The sequence below is a fragment of the Mesocricetus auratus genome, unplaced genomic scaffold (assembly GCF_017639785.1).
Source record: "Mesocricetus auratus isolate SY011 unplaced genomic scaffold, BCM_Maur_2.0 Super-Scaffold_100006, whole genome shotgun sequence".
NCBI classification, from domain to species: Eukaryota; Metazoa; Chordata; class Mammalia; order Rodentia; family Cricetidae; genus Mesocricetus; species Mesocricetus auratus.
Window position 1 is genome coordinate 54,257,784 of NW_024429190.1, and position 17,739 is coordinate 54,275,522.

General features: G+C 42.7%; 1 protein-coding gene across 1 annotated transcript; it reads left to right on the forward strand.

The window, feature by feature from the left end:
• The first annotated feature begins 12,846 nt into the window (after positions 1–12,846).
• Positions 12,847–14,057, forward strand: LOC121140845 (ubiquitin-conjugating enzyme E2 E3-like). The gene has a single exon (XM_040747223.1). The coding sequence runs from the start codon at positions 12,905–12,907 to the stop codon at positions 13,526–13,528; it is 624 nt and encodes a 207-aa protein (XP_040603157.1). The 5' UTR covers positions 12,847–12,904; the 3' UTR covers positions 13,529–14,057.
• Positions 14,058–17,739: the final 3,682 nt, after the last annotated feature.

Consider the following 17,739-nt stretch of genomic DNA (forward strand, 5'->3'; position numbering starts at 1 on the left):
GTGACTAAGGCGAACAGCACACTGATCAGCGGATCCAAGACCTCAAGGCTTCCCCTGAACATGAATCAAAAGTGGAGAAAGAGACATTTCCCCACAGAAAATCCTAATACTCCTCCAAAAAGAATAAGGAATGGATGCCGAGGTTGGAAACCCACAGATGTCCACCGAGGTCATGTCGCCGAAGCAGAGAAGCGACACGAACAAGTTGGAGATCTGGCTTCAAGCAAAAACTGTCATGCTTTTTTAAAAGCTTCATCTTGAAGTTATTTTACTGAAGCATGTGGTGCACCGGCAGGCAGGCTTCCTGTTAGCCCTGAGATGGCTGAGTTGCAGGTATATTACCCATTACAGGTGAACAGTGAATTAATTACATGAGAATTCTGTCCTTTGTCAGCTGAGGTAAGGGAACACTGGAGAGCACACACAGGCTAGAAGGCTTGCCCTCCTCTTCTCCTCTGTACCTGAGGACTCTCCACCACTATAACCGTAACCAGCTACAAACCCCTCAGGCGTTTAAGGTTTCATTGTGAATGAAGTCCGCTTGAACATGCCAGATCATAAACACCTCATTTTTGTTCTGGCTAAAGATGAAACGGTGGCTGTCCACACGAATAGCTAGCTAATTAGCAGCATATGTCTTCCATTTGTCCCCAAGGCCTATTTTAAGTAATACCTCCCTTCTGGATTACTTTTTTCTTAAGTATTTTAATATTTCAAATCTCACACTTGATACAAAGTAGCTAAGCTTGCCAAATATACTAATTGAACATCTGCCGTTCTGAACCTTATTCCAGTTTCTGCTAACCTCATCTGTCCATAGCTAGTGCCTTTTGTTAGTTTTACTTCCCAATTTACACATGCATGTACAATCACATGCACACGCAGGCATGTATAGTCCTCACAGGCCTTGTTCAATGACTTGAACTTGCAACAACATATTTACCTGCAGCTCTATGTTGAAAAGTGTGGAGCTATACTCAATAGGATCAATTAATGATGTCTGCCATGCACATAGGAGGAGAACGTGGTATGTGTTCTATAGTCCCAAACCCATCCTAAAGTCAACCCTAATCAGAGGGAACTCTAGGAGCTCCATCCAAGAAAACTCAGGGCCCAGTCTCTTTTCCAAGCAAGTTGGAGGCCAAGCTCCTCCACAGGCTGCCCCTAGCCAAGGGGAATTTCAGGGCCTGAGCTATGTACAGGGGACAGGTAGAGACAGAAAAGCTAAGGGTTACAGAGCATATTGTTAAAGTGAGGCAAGACAGTTACCAACCCAAAGGGAATAGGCACGGGGGAAAATCCAAACCCAAGGAAGCAGGAAGGAACCAGGGAAACCAGTTCAAAACAATAGGGTTCAAATGAAAGAATAGGGGGTGGAACCTGGAGGAAGTCCCCAAGCTGTGGAATCACAGACACAGCTGCTTGTGGGGTCTTTAACCAAATGCACAGGTGGGAAGGAAGCCATTAATGGCAAGGCTTAGCTCTTTCACTGAGCATCAAATCATCTTGCTATTGGCCAAATTCTGATCTGAGCCCCGATGTTAATTACTGCATCTTGAGCTATTCCCCTAACCCAGGCCCTTCCGTGTGCCCACGAGGTAGGATTGTTCCCAGCACTGGATTCCCTATTCCTCCCTGCTTTTGCCAACTCCTTACTCTTCACCATTGTTGAACAGAAATTATACCTGTTGAATGGAAATTTGTACCTGGAGCCGGTGGTATACCAGTTAGCCACCAATAGACTTCACTGGTGTTTTTCATTTGTTCAACAGTTACTGAGGCTGCCTATAATGGAAGGAATCACTGACAAGTGGTTCCTATCTTCATGGGACTTTTAATCTGGTGAGAAAATTGACATGCGTAGAAAAAGCAGACAAATGAATGCAAAATCGTAGCTGTGGTAAACATTATAAAAGGGAAGCACATTGCTTTTTAATAGAGTGATCTAATATGTCAGAGAGGTCAGGGGAGCCCTGTTTGAGGAAATGAAGGCAGACTAAGCATTCATTCACCCACCTGCTCATCCATTCATCCCACAGACAGTAACGCGTGTGCCTCCTTCCCATGCTAGGCTCTGTTCTCAATGTTGGGCATCTGGCAATGACCAAAACAACGTCTCAGCTACCACAGAGTTTATTTTCTAAGTAGAGAGGTAAGATGGACAAATATTTAAACAATTGGATGAAATAATAACATTTATTAACCAAATTAAGATTGCCATAAAAAGAATAAAGCAAAACAACACGGATTCTGGGGAGGTTAAGAACATCTATGAAGAGATGTGTGGGGCACAAAGGAGGGTAGCTTCATATTTTGAGAGTCAGGGAGTTTTGACCCAGAAGGGGCAGCCATTAGAAAGGCTGAGGTAGAAATGAACTCAGTATCTTCTAGGGATGCTAAAAAGACCTTCTAGCCATCCTCATCAAATAAATAACTTGTGTTAAACCTGGAAGCGGGCCCAGGCAGCCAGCGAGCTCATGCATTGTGGTTCTTCCTTCCATGCCCCATAGAACTGTGATGTGGACGTGAGACTTACCGCACACGCCTGTTTGGGCACCAAGCTTGCTAGCAGTTATGGTAAATAAATGTGGGACCAGCTGCGGCCTCCCTGACGCCTATCACAAGTGTGAATGTGACCTCTGATAACATTGTTTTGTCACTTTTCACTCCCATAAGCAATAAAGACAAATAAGTTGCTTCCTGACAAATGGCCTTCGGAGCTCTGAAGGAAGAAGTCTTGGGACATATCCACATTGAACTCCTTCACGGGTTCATGGCCGTAAGCTTCCTAGGGGGCTTCAGGAGAATCATGTCACTCCTTCTCCTGACATGTAAGTTTTCCTTGTAGCCCATTAAAATTTCAAAGGTCTCATGGGTCCAAGACTACTTTGTGTTACTACATCTGCAGGAATGAATAGCTGGTTTCATATAGCGCTCAGGAGTAAAGTGAGAAGCATCTGTGCTTTGTCTGTGTCTAGCCATGAGACCCTGAAAGATTATCATAAGTTCTTTCTGGAATGATTTCTCACTGAAGTAAAATTCTTCCCAGGGATAACAGGTGCATAGTGTCTTTTCAACTTCATAGCCACCCGGATACTCAGAATATTATAATCCAATTCGTCTAAAAAGTCTTTGTATGTTTGCAATTTGGATGAGAACCAATTAGACTGGGGTGGTTCATAAATCCAATGACTGGCATCTTTGTGGGAGGAAGGAGAAAGAGACTCAACAGCAATACCTACACAGGTTAGATGGTGGCAGGGAGAGGAGCAATGGACCTACAAGCCAGGGAACACTGGAAACAACCAATAGGTACTAAGAAGACACAAGAAAGGATTTTCCCCCAGAGATTCCAGGAGAAGAATAGCTTCATGTCAGATTTGGGACCCTCAGAACTGTGAGAGAGTAAAATGTTGTCTTAAGTCCCACTCCTAATGCACATCCCACCCACTGCTTGTGACAATTCACCTTTGCAGCCCTAGGGAATGAACAGAAATCTGTGGCCTGGAATAAGAAGATAAAGGGGCCGGCATACTATACTTATATTAGCAGCGAGGGAAGCTGAGCTGCTACTTGATGAGTCTGGCTACCAATGCTTGGGTAAGAAACCTGTCTTGCTTAGAAATTGAAAGTTGGACATCACTAAAGTGAAAGGAGGGAGAATAAGAGAGGGCAATGGAATATGTGTGACAGGAGAGTAAGAAGGGACTGTTGAGGGGAAGATGGAGACCAGCAAGACGGCCAGCAGTGGGGCGGGGAGAGAAGAGTAGAGTAATCACAAAGTATAATGACAGATGTGTATGAAAAGTCACAGTGAGACGCCCTTGTTGCTTTGTCTGCTAACTACAAATTTTAATTAAGAAAGAGTCGAGCCTTTGGGATCAGTCTAACTCAGGTCCTAGCCCTGTTATTTACCATGCACGGGCTATTCGGTCTCTCCAAATGGGGGCTTACCATTATAAGGTGGCTGTGAGAGTTAGGAGGGAGGCCACTGTCCCAGTCAGGGGAGAATGTTGGAGTCTGGACATCTCTGCAAACACCCAGCTTCCCAAAAAGCAGAGTGCAGTGTGGTTGTCCCATGATGCCTTGGGGCATTTGTTAGAGGACCCCACGGATACAATTTCCTCAGGATGCTTATACACCTGGGATACTCAAGCCCCACATATAGGAGAGTGTAGCACTTACATCCAGACTACCATGCTCTGAGATTAAGATACCTAATAGAGAGGAAATGCTATGTAAATAGCTGCTAGACTGTATTGTTTAGGGAAGGACAAGAAAAACAATTTATCTGAACTAGGTACTCAGGGGCTGGGGCAGGAAGAGGCATTTACAGTCAGCCAAGACCAGCTAGTGAGACCTGTCACAAGATAAATCTTAAAAAGTAATAAAGAAAGGGGCTGGAGAGATGACTCAGCAGTTAAGAGCACTGACTATTCTTCCAGAGGTCCTGAGTTCAATTCCCAGCAACCAAATGGTGGCTCACAACCATCTTTAATGAGATCTGGTGCCCTCTTCTGGCCTGCAGGAATACATGCAGACAGAACACTATACATAATAAATAATTTTTTAAAAGAGTATTAAAAAAGAATAATAATAAATAAAATTATTTTAGTGCATGTATGTATAATACAGACAAAACATTTTTTAAATGCTTTTGATCCTTTAATTGATTCCTTGGATGCGGAAGTCACAGTTGTTCAGAACCAATTACACATACTAGAGACAGACAGAGCCCAGTGTCTACTTTGTCCCCTGTCATCTCTCTCGGGGTCTCAGTTTCCTGCTTGTGAAGCAAGACCAAATTACCTGGTGTTTTCAGATTCAGAATTTAATATGTAGCTTCACCATTTTCAATTTTTCTGGTCAATGATACTATTTTCCTTTTGTATTCACATATTTTAAGGAATTTATGCATATTTTAAAACAGCTGAAAAGCCCTAAGAATTGGATCAAGTCCATTTTGAACCATTTATTGCTATTTCTTATTCCTTGGAATTATTTGACGTCTAAGTGGCTAAAAGTACAATCATCTGTAAAACACTTAAAAGCCTCATTGCAGGGCACACTGGTCAAGGCTGAGTTTTCCATGACTTCTACACATCTCCTTAAGTCTATGATGTCCTTTCTAGCTCTTGGGAAACAGACTCATTTTATCTCAGAAGAAAATGGAGCAAGCTTCATGGCTGCTGTGTCACCAGAAGAACACTCCATCTGCTGCCTAGGAGCTCTGGTTAGAGCATTTAGGTCTTTGTCCTGTGCTGCTCCACAGACGACTCAAAAGTCATGCATTTAATGACTCATTACCAAAGAACACTGATCTTCTAAGACCATGCCATTCGTGGCTACAGGTAATATTTTCCCCATATTGTAAAGTTTCTCCATGTGGGGTCTTAGATTCAGCAACCTGGTATTGCTCCCAAAAGGAATCTTCTCTTTCACTCTGTTTTATTTTTGTTTTATTTTTTTTAGTCTCTTCAAAGGACGCCAGAAATTAATTTAGAACTTCCAGGCATAAATAGAGAACCAAAACAACACACACACACACACACACACACACACACACACACACACACACACACACACACACACAAAACCCAAGAAGTTGGTTATTTGTTCTATGGAAACAGGTCTTATCTCCCATTCATTTGTTTCATAGTTTAGGAACCCATGACCCCAAGCGCATGCCCATCTGTCACAAAGGGTTGACTTCTTGACTTCATTTTGAAGCATTCACAGTTATCAAGGGGCGCAAGCAGGGAGGGGCGCCAGGGTGGGCGTGGACGTGCAGACAGAGCCTGCATGTGCAAGCGTTCTTTCCAGAGGAAACCTGGCTAAAAGGCTGATAAACCCCAATCTCTTCTCACAGCTTGCTTTCAGGGCGCCTTAATGCACTCCTTCATTTGTTCATCAGCACTTTATGAGAAAACAAACAAAAACAAGGCCTGCTTCCTCATTGTCAGCACATCAGGGCACTTCCTGCTCAGCGACTGGCTTTCCACCCTAAGAGTCAGGGGCAAGGCCTCTGTTTTGCCTGGCTTTTTAATGGCTCTTTTTCAAGCTGAATTCCAAGAGCCTAATCAAATCTGAAATCCTTTTGGGTGGATTAGATGTCACAGACCCCACCCCCACCCCTACCTCACGCTCTACAGGGCATGGGGCTCAAGCCTGGCCTACTGCTCTAGAAGAATCAGGGCATAAACTCCCTGAAATGGTGGAGGCTGCTTCTCCCTCCCCCCTTTCCTTAAAAAGAAAAAGTGGCCCTTGTATAACACACACACACACACACACACACACACACATACACACACACACACTTAAAATTGTCTTTTTGCCAATTCTATATAATATCCTAAGCTGCATGCTTTTAGAAGATTTTCAAGTTAATTCAGTTATTCATGGCTTTTTACTAAATCTGTTGCTTTCACCAAAGAAGAAAATAAAACCATAGCAAACATGAGAGCTGGTGAGGTCAAGACCCTTGAGTTTAAACTCCCAGGCAGCAGCCCAAGATAGCTCTGGTGTGAGGACCTCTCCTATTGAGTTGAGCATGTTTGAAGAGGAAGCTGTGGACACAGAGTCTGGCTGCTGAATGTAGCCAGAACTCTGATGAGGGTTATCATATTTCAGTTACTCGGGAGTTGCTGGGCACCCACCACGTTGACTTTAAGTGGCATGGACCTTCAGTTAAGAACACAGGCTCTGGAGCCTGAGTCTCTGACTCAGGCACTTGCTATCTTTGAGACCTTAGACAAGGTGCTTAGTGTTTTTCTCCTGGGATGTTGGGTGGCAGATGGAAAACAGAGGCCAGTCATGCCAGGCTCAAGACGTGTTACATACATGTCACACATTTATTACACATTGCAGACTGTGGGTATGAACCCAAAAGGCTCATCTTGGTGGTAGTCTGGGTTGGTCTTCAGAGAAAAAGATACCAACAGATGCACAAAGGAATTCAGTACAAGATGTGTCTGTCTGAGAACCCATGTAACAGACGTTTATTCTCACTGAGCAGAAATGAAGCAAGCTGTTTGCAGGAACCTGGAACTTCAGCAAGCTTTAGAACCAAAGGCCTGGGGAGACAGTGAACATTGTCATTCGTGATTTGTGACCTCGGACATAGCCTCTCCGTGTCCTTATTAAAAAAAAATAGAGTTGAACTAAACTGTATCAAATATTTCTGAACAATCTTATTTCGCCCAAAGATCCTATGATTTTACTTAATCCCATGGACTATTTAAAGTTAAATGAAACCAGCAATGAGAGCAATATTCCCCACAGTGATGATAGGCAATTCAATACTGTGGTATTTAGATTCCGTAAATATACTACTGTTCAAAAGTCTCTTAGTCCCATCCCTTTAATTAAATTTAAAACTATTTGCAGATCTATGTGTGCTCCACACAGTGCATAGCAGAGCATTTCATGTGTGGTACACATCTGTCATGTGCTAAGTGGAACTCAATTCCACACCCCGGGTTAAGGCAACCACCTCACAGCTTTGCCATCCTGTTGGGAACTCATCGCGAGCCCATCTCAAATAGGGCTCCAGGAAATGGAACCAGGTGTGAGACTCAGTATAGCATATGTCTAGCTGTTTTCTCACTGGGGGTATAGTCAAGACGAGCCAGCCACTGTTCTGGTCCGTGGGGACATTCTGTGACACCATGACAACCCTGAAAGGCCACATACACGCAACAAGTACCAATGGAGCCTCACCAAACATTACCTTGTGCTCCCAACTTTTCTCCCATAACTGGAGGGCTCTACAGGTCCATAGAGTTTTATTAACATTGTCTCACGGTGACAAGCGTGATATTGCTCAGCTTAAAATTAACAGCAGTGGGTTCTGCCTGGCACACCCAGCTCTTACCACCTCGGTAGGATACTCTTGGCAGGCTGGACTCTACACCCAGCTCTCCCAGATCTGAGAGAGAGCAGTGAGGGATGCCCTGCAGACTGAGTTAAAGCAAATGGGAGAAGACTTCTGGCAGCATCATAAAAACTGTGAAAGTGAAGGAGGAGTAGTTGACTCTGACTAAAGCATGGACTGCTAGATCTTCAGGGTGAAGACATGTGGGTACCCATTATGGCAGATTAAAATCAATCCCACCTCCTGGACACAAAGTTTTGTTGATAAATTGACTTTGCCAACAAATTGACATGGTTCACTGAAACAACAACAAAAAGAAAATTAACAAGTGCAATAGCCATACGAATGTTTAGGTTTGTGCAAAGCTAAATCCCAAGCCTTTATCAAATAATCTTGGAGACTTTTTTGAAAGCAGACATATTCTGCAGTAGACTGCTGACGCCTACTGCTAGAAGTCCTCTACACTCCTTAGCCCTTCCTGCTGCTGTTTCTGGTCCTAAGTACGTTCCAAAGCACTCTGGGATCTGTCAATATTATCTGTAAACCAACTGACAGGTACCCAGTGCAGACCACAAGCAGACACCTCTTCACGAAGCTCGGAGCTGCCCTGGGATGATGCTGTGAAAAGTAAAAGTTCATCATCTGTGGATGAGTGCCCGGGAGAGGGCTGCTCTGTGATTCCTGGGGCCAAAGGGCTGTTTGAGATTTATCACTCTGGCGCTTATCAGTCGTGAAGTGGCTTTCCTCCGTTTAAACAGCAGCCTGCTCCCCTCCTATGGCTCCATCCTCTGTTGCCAAGGTTCTCTGAATGCTAATCAGGAGACAGAGGACACTCTGATCTTGTAAAGTGCTCCCGGAGCACAATCTGACAAAGGCAGTGTGCAGACATCAGGCCTGGGTTTGGGCACCCCCTCAGTTAAGGTTCAATGTAGAAATGGCCACCACCCACGCTGCATCTGTCTCTGAAAAGAGCAATGGGAGCAGGCAAGTTTGGGTGTTTTATGTTCTATAGAAATGTTAGATGTTTAAAAATAATAACAAAGGCAATAAGCATACCCATGGCTATAAAAAATGAGATTGAAATGTCAATATCAGAGGCCTAGGGATAATATGCATGGGTAAAACGTGATTGTTTGAAAAGCATTTGAGATTGAAAAATAGGAACGTTTGTAGCCAGTGTGAATAATGGCATGGGGTGTTTATTTAGCAAATGAGACAATCAGCCACACTCTATCTGGCAGGTTTATAGTGAAGTTACTGTGGTTTATTAAATAGGAAAGATCAACTTGGAAGTAACAAGTTTTTGCTGAATTTACTGTTACTGTGGACAAATACCACACAGTCAGACCTGCTCCCTAAACTCCATTTCTTAAAGTCTTACACAGAAAAAAAATGTTTTCCCCATGCCTTCTAAGACTCTGAGCCATCGGTAGTATTTACAAGAGCCGTAAAAGACAATCCAACAACAGATTAGTTTACTTGAACACCGGCTCTCTGACCTGTAACTTCTAAGAAAATGAAAGTAACCCACCAACTTCAGTGTCGCAGAATCTCAGAGCTGGAAGCATCTTCAAGAGGTCACAAAGGAAGGGAAATTTGAGGAATGTTCATACACGTGTAAATGAACCTCAGGAGAACAATTCAAGGTCCACATTAGTGAAGTAGGGATTCAGAAGGGACCTGATGCTGGGCAGCAATCAGATGCCATAGCTCCCAGAAGGAAACAAAGATAAGAGGCTGAGCCAGGCTTGCAGAATCAAAGCTGAACTCAAACCCTTTGTGGAAAGCTAGCCTCCTGGGAACGCTGGTCATTTCAACTCGGCACGCCCGCGTTTGAATTCTTTCTCATTAGCACCACATCTGCCTTTAATATTAATTGCTAAGGGCCAAGTTCAGACACAAAAAGCATAGGTATGCGGGTAGATACAACCTGAAGTGTTTATCTCCACAGCACACACTTTCTGCTGCGGGCGCGCACCCGATGTTGCAGCAGCTGTAGGAAGTTGTTTATCTAGCCTCTTGACCTCTGCGGAGTGTGAGGAGATGGTAAAAATCACAGTTTTAAATTATAGGAATCCTCCAGTCATGCAGCGTCTTCTTAGCATGATGAAGGCGTCAGAAGGTCAAGAATGAGTGACTGCGCCCGGATGGCATCTGTGAAAACAGTCTTGGGCCCTGACTCACAGTACTTGGTCCCAGACGCATGTCACCCATTCAACACTCAGAATGGACTTCCTGGGCTCCTATAGTGTGCAGGGCATGGTGAAAAGGCATTAGATAAAAGAATTCTTAATCAGCATCTGGCTCTCCTGACCTTTTCCAAGCATCAACCAATCTTTGCAATTTATTCTTCACATTTTTCAAAATATATTAATGTGCCAGGATGAGAGATGGTTCAAAATCTTCAGGTCTTTTTTTTTAAACTAAGAAAACATAATGTGGGGGGAGTCTAAGGCAAATAAAGAATTTAAAGGAAGATGACAGTTTTCACAGAGAAAAACTGTAACCAAGCTTGAGGACCCCACCATTTCTACTCTGATGGGTTCCCTGCTCCTGACTGCAGGAATTGCACTAACTTGCAAGTGGGACTGATCTATCAACCTAATCACTCACAAGAAATAATAACAATGTCATTAGGGAAGTTTCCAAAACAACCTGGTTCCTGCTTGAAAGTCAATCCCTCAGAAGCATGCTAAGCGTTACTTTTGTTATGACATTTGGATGAAGTCACAAAAGGTCCTTTGGTCTTTCTCTGTCAACGTCAATGTCCTCTGGGGACCCAATGTAGTGATCTCAAAAGACAAAGGGAAACAAGCCAGGGTCTCCAAAGAGGAGGAGGCAATAATAATTTTTAAGAAACCCAGATAGCGTCTCCTTTGGGCCCAGAATAATTAGAAAATATTGTGTTTCTTCCTCCAAAAAGTAAGCTTGCAACCAAAATCAGAATGTATCTCTGAATCATGTTAATTGATCTGGCATATTCTTAACCTGATAAAATATCTGTAAACTAAGCTATTCACCTTAAGCTGTATCTAGCTCTGCAAACTACATGCATAACGATAGGTTCTCTGGAATCTGAGGTAGAAGAGCTGGAATAAAATTCTATTTCTACTTGACACTGTTCATTCATTGTTAGTATCATGTGCATACACATGTGCACACATGCATATATTTATATGTGCATGTTCTGTTTCCAGGAATACCAAGATTGACATATATGGCCCTTGCCTTCAAGGATGTCTTAATCTGTATTTCAGAGCTAGCTCATTTGACATGGTTTTCAGCAGTGATTTTTCTATAATAAGAAGCCATTTGTCCACCAGGCAGTGGTATATGGCAGGAGATATAAAATCTGAAATGTTTCTCATTCTTTGGTTACCAAATAACTGAAGTTGGGCATACAACACTCTAGACCTCAACACTTCACTGTTGTTTTGACTTGCCTTGGAGAGCTGACATAAGAGCCTTCCAAAATACTAATAATAACTGTGAATTCTATTGCAACAACAACCTGTTAAGCTGATTTCTCTGGCCATGGAAATTACAGATGTATGGAGTTTGAAGGAATTTCTACAGAAGGACTAAAAGAAATGTGAAAATAGTTACAGATGCTAAGGAAGGACGGCGCTTATTAAAGCATGTAAAAACTATGAGCTGGAGATGCCTTTGGTGCTCACTGTAGAACACTACATCCAAATGTCCCCCTCACCCATTTCAGAGCCACAGCAGGTCATGGTGGACAAGCCATGCTAACAGTCAGCGGTAAACAATCAAAATCGCTTTCTGAAAACTTTGTTAAGATTTCTGCGAGAGTCAACTCATGGAAATGAGTATCACCAACTGCAGCAGCAATGACAGTCACAGACAGATGTCCATAAGTGCAGTAAGTGTACTGTGAGTGATGTTAGAAAAAGACATAGCTGAGCTGAGTTGACACCTTAAGTAAAACATCACAGCTAGGAGATTGTCTTTTAAGCAAACTATTATGGCTTAGAGACAGCCTGAGAGTTTCTTGGGGGCTTACTACTTGATACTTGGTCTTCATACTGGTTGGATCCTTAAAAAGGGGAGCCTAGTGGGAGGTCTTCAGGTCATTGGAGGCACTCACAAGATGGATTAAAGTTCTTTGGGACTCCTGAGCTGACTCTCATGAGACAGGTTGTTCTAAAAGCCTGAGTTCAGCCCCTGAATTGTTCTCCGGTGTCTGTCTGATCAAATGTTCTCTCCCTGTTGTACATGCTCGGAGGTGTGATACCTTCTGCTCTAAGGCCTTCAGCAAAGCTGAGCTGAGGCTGCAATGCCTTCAGTGCCCACAATTGGACATTAAGTATGTCTTTCTTTTGACAGCAATTTCCAGGCCAGACTAGAATGCTAGTCATCTAATTACACCAATAAAAGACTTTGGGGACAGTTCAAAGTCAAAGTCATTTGCCCCAAAGTTGAAACTAGCCCACCTTCGAGACTCTCTTAAAGAACATGTTACTGAAGACCACCACAAGGGAACTGTTTCAGAAACACTTCCAAGTGTCAGTATCACCATGTTTAGCCTTCTCAAAGGTAAAATATCCAAAAGAAACTATCCACTTCCTTGTAGATGTAAAAGTGAGGGTTGTTGATAGTTCATCCATCCTCAGGACCAAGTAGCAACACAAGGTGGTGGTGGTGGTGATTTGACAAGAAAGAGCATTACGATGAAAAATATAATGATCTCAGTCATGTGTTTACCACAGGAAAAAATAGCTACAAGAATCTGCTGAAATAAGTTACGGCGTTAATTGAGAATACTGTATTACCTCAGTGGTGTAAGCCAGGGCAGGAAACAAGGGGTCAGTTTTCAAATGATAGAAATTCCTAAAACCTCATGCAACATTTTGTGTGCGCTAGTTTGCTTTTCTAACAGAGGCCATAACGTTGGTACAGTATGGTGAAACTCAAAATAAAAAGAAGGTTAAGAAGTCATGGTTACGGTAGCGGCGCACGAGCGGGCCGGGCGGGCGGCCGAGAAGTTTTCCCAGAGATAACTTCACCAAGATGTCCAGTGATAGGCAGAGGTCGGATGATGAGAGTCCCAGCACCAGCAGTGGCAGTTCAGATGCCGACCAGCGAGACCCTGCAGCTCCAGAGCCTGAGGAACAGGAAGAGAGAAAACCTTCTGCCACCCAGCAGAAGAAGAACACCAAACTTTCGAGCAAAACGACTGCTAAGTTATCCACTAGTGCGAAAAGAATTCAGAAGGAACTAGCTGAAATCACCCTTGATCCTCCTCCCAACTGCAGTGCTGGTCCTAAAGGAGATAACATTTATGAATGGAGGTCAACTATACTTGGTCCACCAGGTTCTGTATATGAAGGTGGTGTTTTTTTTCTGGATATCACATTTTCTTCAGATTATCCATTTAAGCCACCAAAGGTTACCTTCCGAACCAGAATCTATCACTGCAACATCAACAGTCAGGGAGTCATCTGCCTGGATATTCTAAAAGACAACTGGAGTCCTGCTTTGACTATTTCAAAGGTTTTGCTCTCAATTTGTTCCCTTTTGACGGACTGCAACCCTGCGGATCCTCTGGTTGGAAGCATAGCAACTCAGTATTTGACCAACAGAGCAGAACATGACAGGATAGACAGACAGTGGACCAAGAGATACGCAACATAATTCTCATGATTTGTATGCAGTGTGAAGGAGCAGAAGGCCTCTTCCCATTGTGCTGCGGATCTTTATAGCCTTTACAATACGGACTTCTGTGTATATGTTATACTGATTCTACTCTCTGCCTTTATCCTTTGGAGACTGGGAGACTCCCCCAAAAGGTAAATGCTATCAAGAGTAGAACTTTGTAGCTGTAGATTAGTTACGTTTAAAATGCCTACTTGCAAGTCTTGCTTCTTTGGGATATCAAAATGTATTTTGTGATGTACTAAGGATACTGGTCCTGAAGTCTACCAAATATTATAGTGCATTTTAGCCTAATTCATTATCTGTATGAAGTTATAAAAGTAGCTGTAGATGACTAGGAATTATGTCATTTGTATTAAGCCCAGATCTATTTCTGAGTATGTGGTTCATGCTGTTGTGAAAATGTTTTACCTTTTACCTTTGTCGGTTTGTAATGAGAGGATTTCCTTTTACCCCTTGTAGCTCAGAGAGCACTGATGTATCATCTCAAACACAATAAACATGCTCCTGAAGGCAAAAAAAAAAAAAGAAGTCATGGTTACAATAATTGGTTCAATGGGAACAAATCAAAGTGTTAAAGTCATATTTCTGAATAAAGAGGTCCAGTGTTAAACGGTAAGCACCAAGCACATACACTGTTTAATGTACCTCTGTGTATACTTGGTAATACTGGGAAATATATGCAATGATGTATGCAGGAGTGTTCTCTGACCCCTGAGATTAAGCATAACTGTTTCACTGTCAATATTCTGCTTTGCTGTGGAATTATCTGTATTTGCTCCACTTTCTACAATGTTTGTACTTTTTTTTTTACGAAAGAGAAAAGAGTAAGGAAAGTTGAAGTTGCAAGTACAACATTGTAGAAGGGTTTGTTAATCCAACCTCAGCAGAACTCAGAATACAAAGGTTCTAACTCACATCAATTGGTCTGTTTGTTTTTAATAACAGCTGGCACCGTGACTAGAATGATGCTCAGAAACTGCTCAGTGGTAATGGAAACTGCCTGATAAACTGATGACCAGAGCTCCAGGCCCAGAACACACATGGCACAGGTCTATGATCTCATCCCCAGAACACACATGGCACAGGTCTATAATCCCAAACCAGAACACACAGTGTACAGGCCTATGATCCCAGCACTTGAGAAGTGAAGGCAGGAGAGCTCAGAACTCAAGGCCAGCTTGGGCTACATAATGAGGTCCAGGCCAGTCAGGATCTGCAAAGTGAGACCCTGCCTCAAAAGTACACACACACACACACACACACACACGCATAAATGCATATATCTATAAATATATGTTCTAATCACAATGATTAATTCAAAAAAATCTTTTAGCAAATTACCAAGTCAGAAATCTATTGTTCAAAAAATGTATACTTCCAGAGCTTTATTTAAAATTTGTAATCTTATACCATCTCAGATCCCGGAGAGTTCAAAGATACCAATTACTCATGGCAAAGACACAACAGAAGCTCACTGACACCCACAGGAAGACTTCCTATGAGCTAAGATTCAGGGTCTGCTTACATCTAGGCTTCTGTCCAAGAAACTTGGCTTCTTTGCCCCTTTCTCTCAGATATGAAAGAAAACCCATAAGATCAGAGGCTTTATCCCCCAGAAGTAGAGAGGGAAGGGAGAGAAGTCAAAACCATGGAAGCTACATTGACTCTTAAGACATAGGCAAACAGAACTTCTGGAAGGCCTCCACTTGATGGACTGAAGAGGACAGAAAGGGTTTAAGCAATCAAGAGGATTAACAGAAGTCTTCCCTTTCATCATCAAGCAGTGTGTGGGGGGGGGTGAGGAAGAGAGAGAGAGAGAGAGAGAGAGAACGTTAGTGTGTGAGAAGTGTGTGCATGGGAGTAAGGGTGAGCGTGCATGGGTGTGAGAATGTGTTCGTGTGTGAGTGTTGGTCAGAGTAGAGTATGTGTCTGCATGTGAGTGTGTGTGTGAGAATGTGTATGGATGTTAATGTGTCTAGTGGATGTGAGTGTGAGTCTTGTGTGAGTGTGTACCAAGTGTGCATTTGAGTGTATATATATATGTAGAAGGAATGTATATGTGAATGTGTGTTGATATGTGTGAATATCTACATGTGAGTATGAGTGTGAATCTGAATGTGTGTGAATGAATGTGAGTTTGTGTGTCTGTCAATGTGTAAATGTATAGTTAGTTATATGTGTATTTGTGTTGTGTGTAGATGAGTGTATGGAGTAATTCTCTGTGTGTGTGTATGTGAGTGTGCTGGTGAGTGTTTCAGTGTATAGGTGTATGTGCTTGAGTATATCTTAGTGTGTGTGAGTGTCTAAGTATATGGGTGTGTGTGCTTGAGTGGGTTTGAGTGTATATGGGTAAGTGGCAAGGAGACTGTGAATGTGTGTATATGAGATTATGACTGAGTATATTTGTGTATATGTAAGTATATGAGTATAAATATTCTTTGTATGTATTTAAGAATGTGTATGTGTGTATGTGTCTAAGTGTGTGTGTGAGTGTGTATGAGTGTGTGATGATATGAGTGTATGTCGGTGTTTATGTGTATGCTTGAATGTGTTTGTGAGCATGTGAGTATGTTTGAAAGTGTATGTGAATAGTGTATATTTGAGTTTGTATGTGTGTTATGTGAGTTGTTAGTACATCGGTGTGTGTGCATTAATGTAAATGTGTGTGTGTGTGTTCTATGGCAGGCTGCACTGCACTAAAGTGTTGAACATCTGAAAAAATCCTGCCACAAGCACCAGGCTTGATTCCTATTAACTGAGATCCAGTATGAAAATACATTTTTTTCTGCTCTAACCTGATGGGTCAGATGGCAGAATTCACTTCTAGATTACTAGGATTTAGAATTCTTTCATGTACAAAATAATGACCTAAACTAGATAGTCTCCAGTGCCTTGAAAGAAAGAAAGAAAGGAAGGAAGAAAGAGAAAGGAAAGTAAGAAAGATCAAGCAATCAAAATCCAAAGGAAATAATGCAAGATGTCCAGCTGCACCCTCACCCCTGCCTCATTCCCAGGCACAGAAGAATTCCAAACATGTTGGGCTTGGTGGTGCAGCCTGTAAGGAAGAACCAAGGCCAGAAGATAGAGTTCCAGGTCAGCATGAGCTTCATAGCAAGACTGGGTCATAAAAAGTCAGAATGGGGGCTTGGGATAGAGTGCTTGCCTAGCAAGCTCAAGGCCCTGGGTTCGTTCCTTACCTCCTGCAGAAAAAATAAAAAATCCAAACGCACATCACTTAACCACCTCTCCCAGACTCTGTCCTGGATGGCAGAAAAAAAAGCACAAGTAGAGAGACGGATTAGGTGTGCAGGGCACCACTCTGAGTACTGAGGTGTTCAGGCCATGTCCTTGACGTGTAAGTATGAGCACAGAGGAGATGAGGTTAGAGTTGGTTCCAGTACATTTCAGTCCCAGTTACTGTCCCCAGCATTAACATAGCCACGGGAGTCAGAAAGGCAGAAGAAAACACTGTGGAGGACAGCTCATTCTGCCTAGCGTATCGACAACCCCCAATGGCTTCCTTTTATGGAAAATGGCAGACTACCCTGACCACAACAAGTCATTAAGAAACCACAGAGGACAACTGAAGAGTCAGCTTTCATTTTCATCCCAGTGACCCCCATGCTTGTCATCATTATTAAGACATCAATTTCCTGTTCGCTTCCCTCTGCCCTTTAAGTAAGGAAAACCAACTCCCTGGAGGAGATGAGAGGGAAAACAACACGGATAAAGCATCTGAAGCTGAAACAAAAATGGATGAATAGAGTCTCGAATTTCTCCACCCCCACCCCGAATGACAATCACCTCAACTGAGAAACTGAAAAACTGTGGCACTTAGAACAAGGCAGGTCTGCCACAAACTGCGCATGACTCAGCTTCAGGGACCTGGTAGATAAGGACTCATTGAAGAATGTAAAACAAAAAACAAGAAAGAATGAGAATAATTGATATTTTAGGAAAAACTGAGCTTGATTTCACTAAACCACTAATTTCAATAATTATCATTGTAGTCAACATTTAATCACGGCTTAGTAAACAAATGCCAGGCCCCAAACTAGATTCTAGCTGCTGATCACTGTATTTAATTCTCAAAAGAATCCTTGGAGGGGTGGGGAATGGCCGTGTCCTTCTGACAGTTAAAGACACCTGGACACATCGTGGCTCCAGTGGCCAGGAAGTCCTAGAGT

What these genes read in the sequence shown, in the direction of transcription:
- LOC121140845 (XM_040747223.1), top strand. Translation starts at nt 12,905, where the DNA reads ATGTCCAGTGATAGGCAGAGGTCGGATGATGAGAGTCCCAGCACCAGC.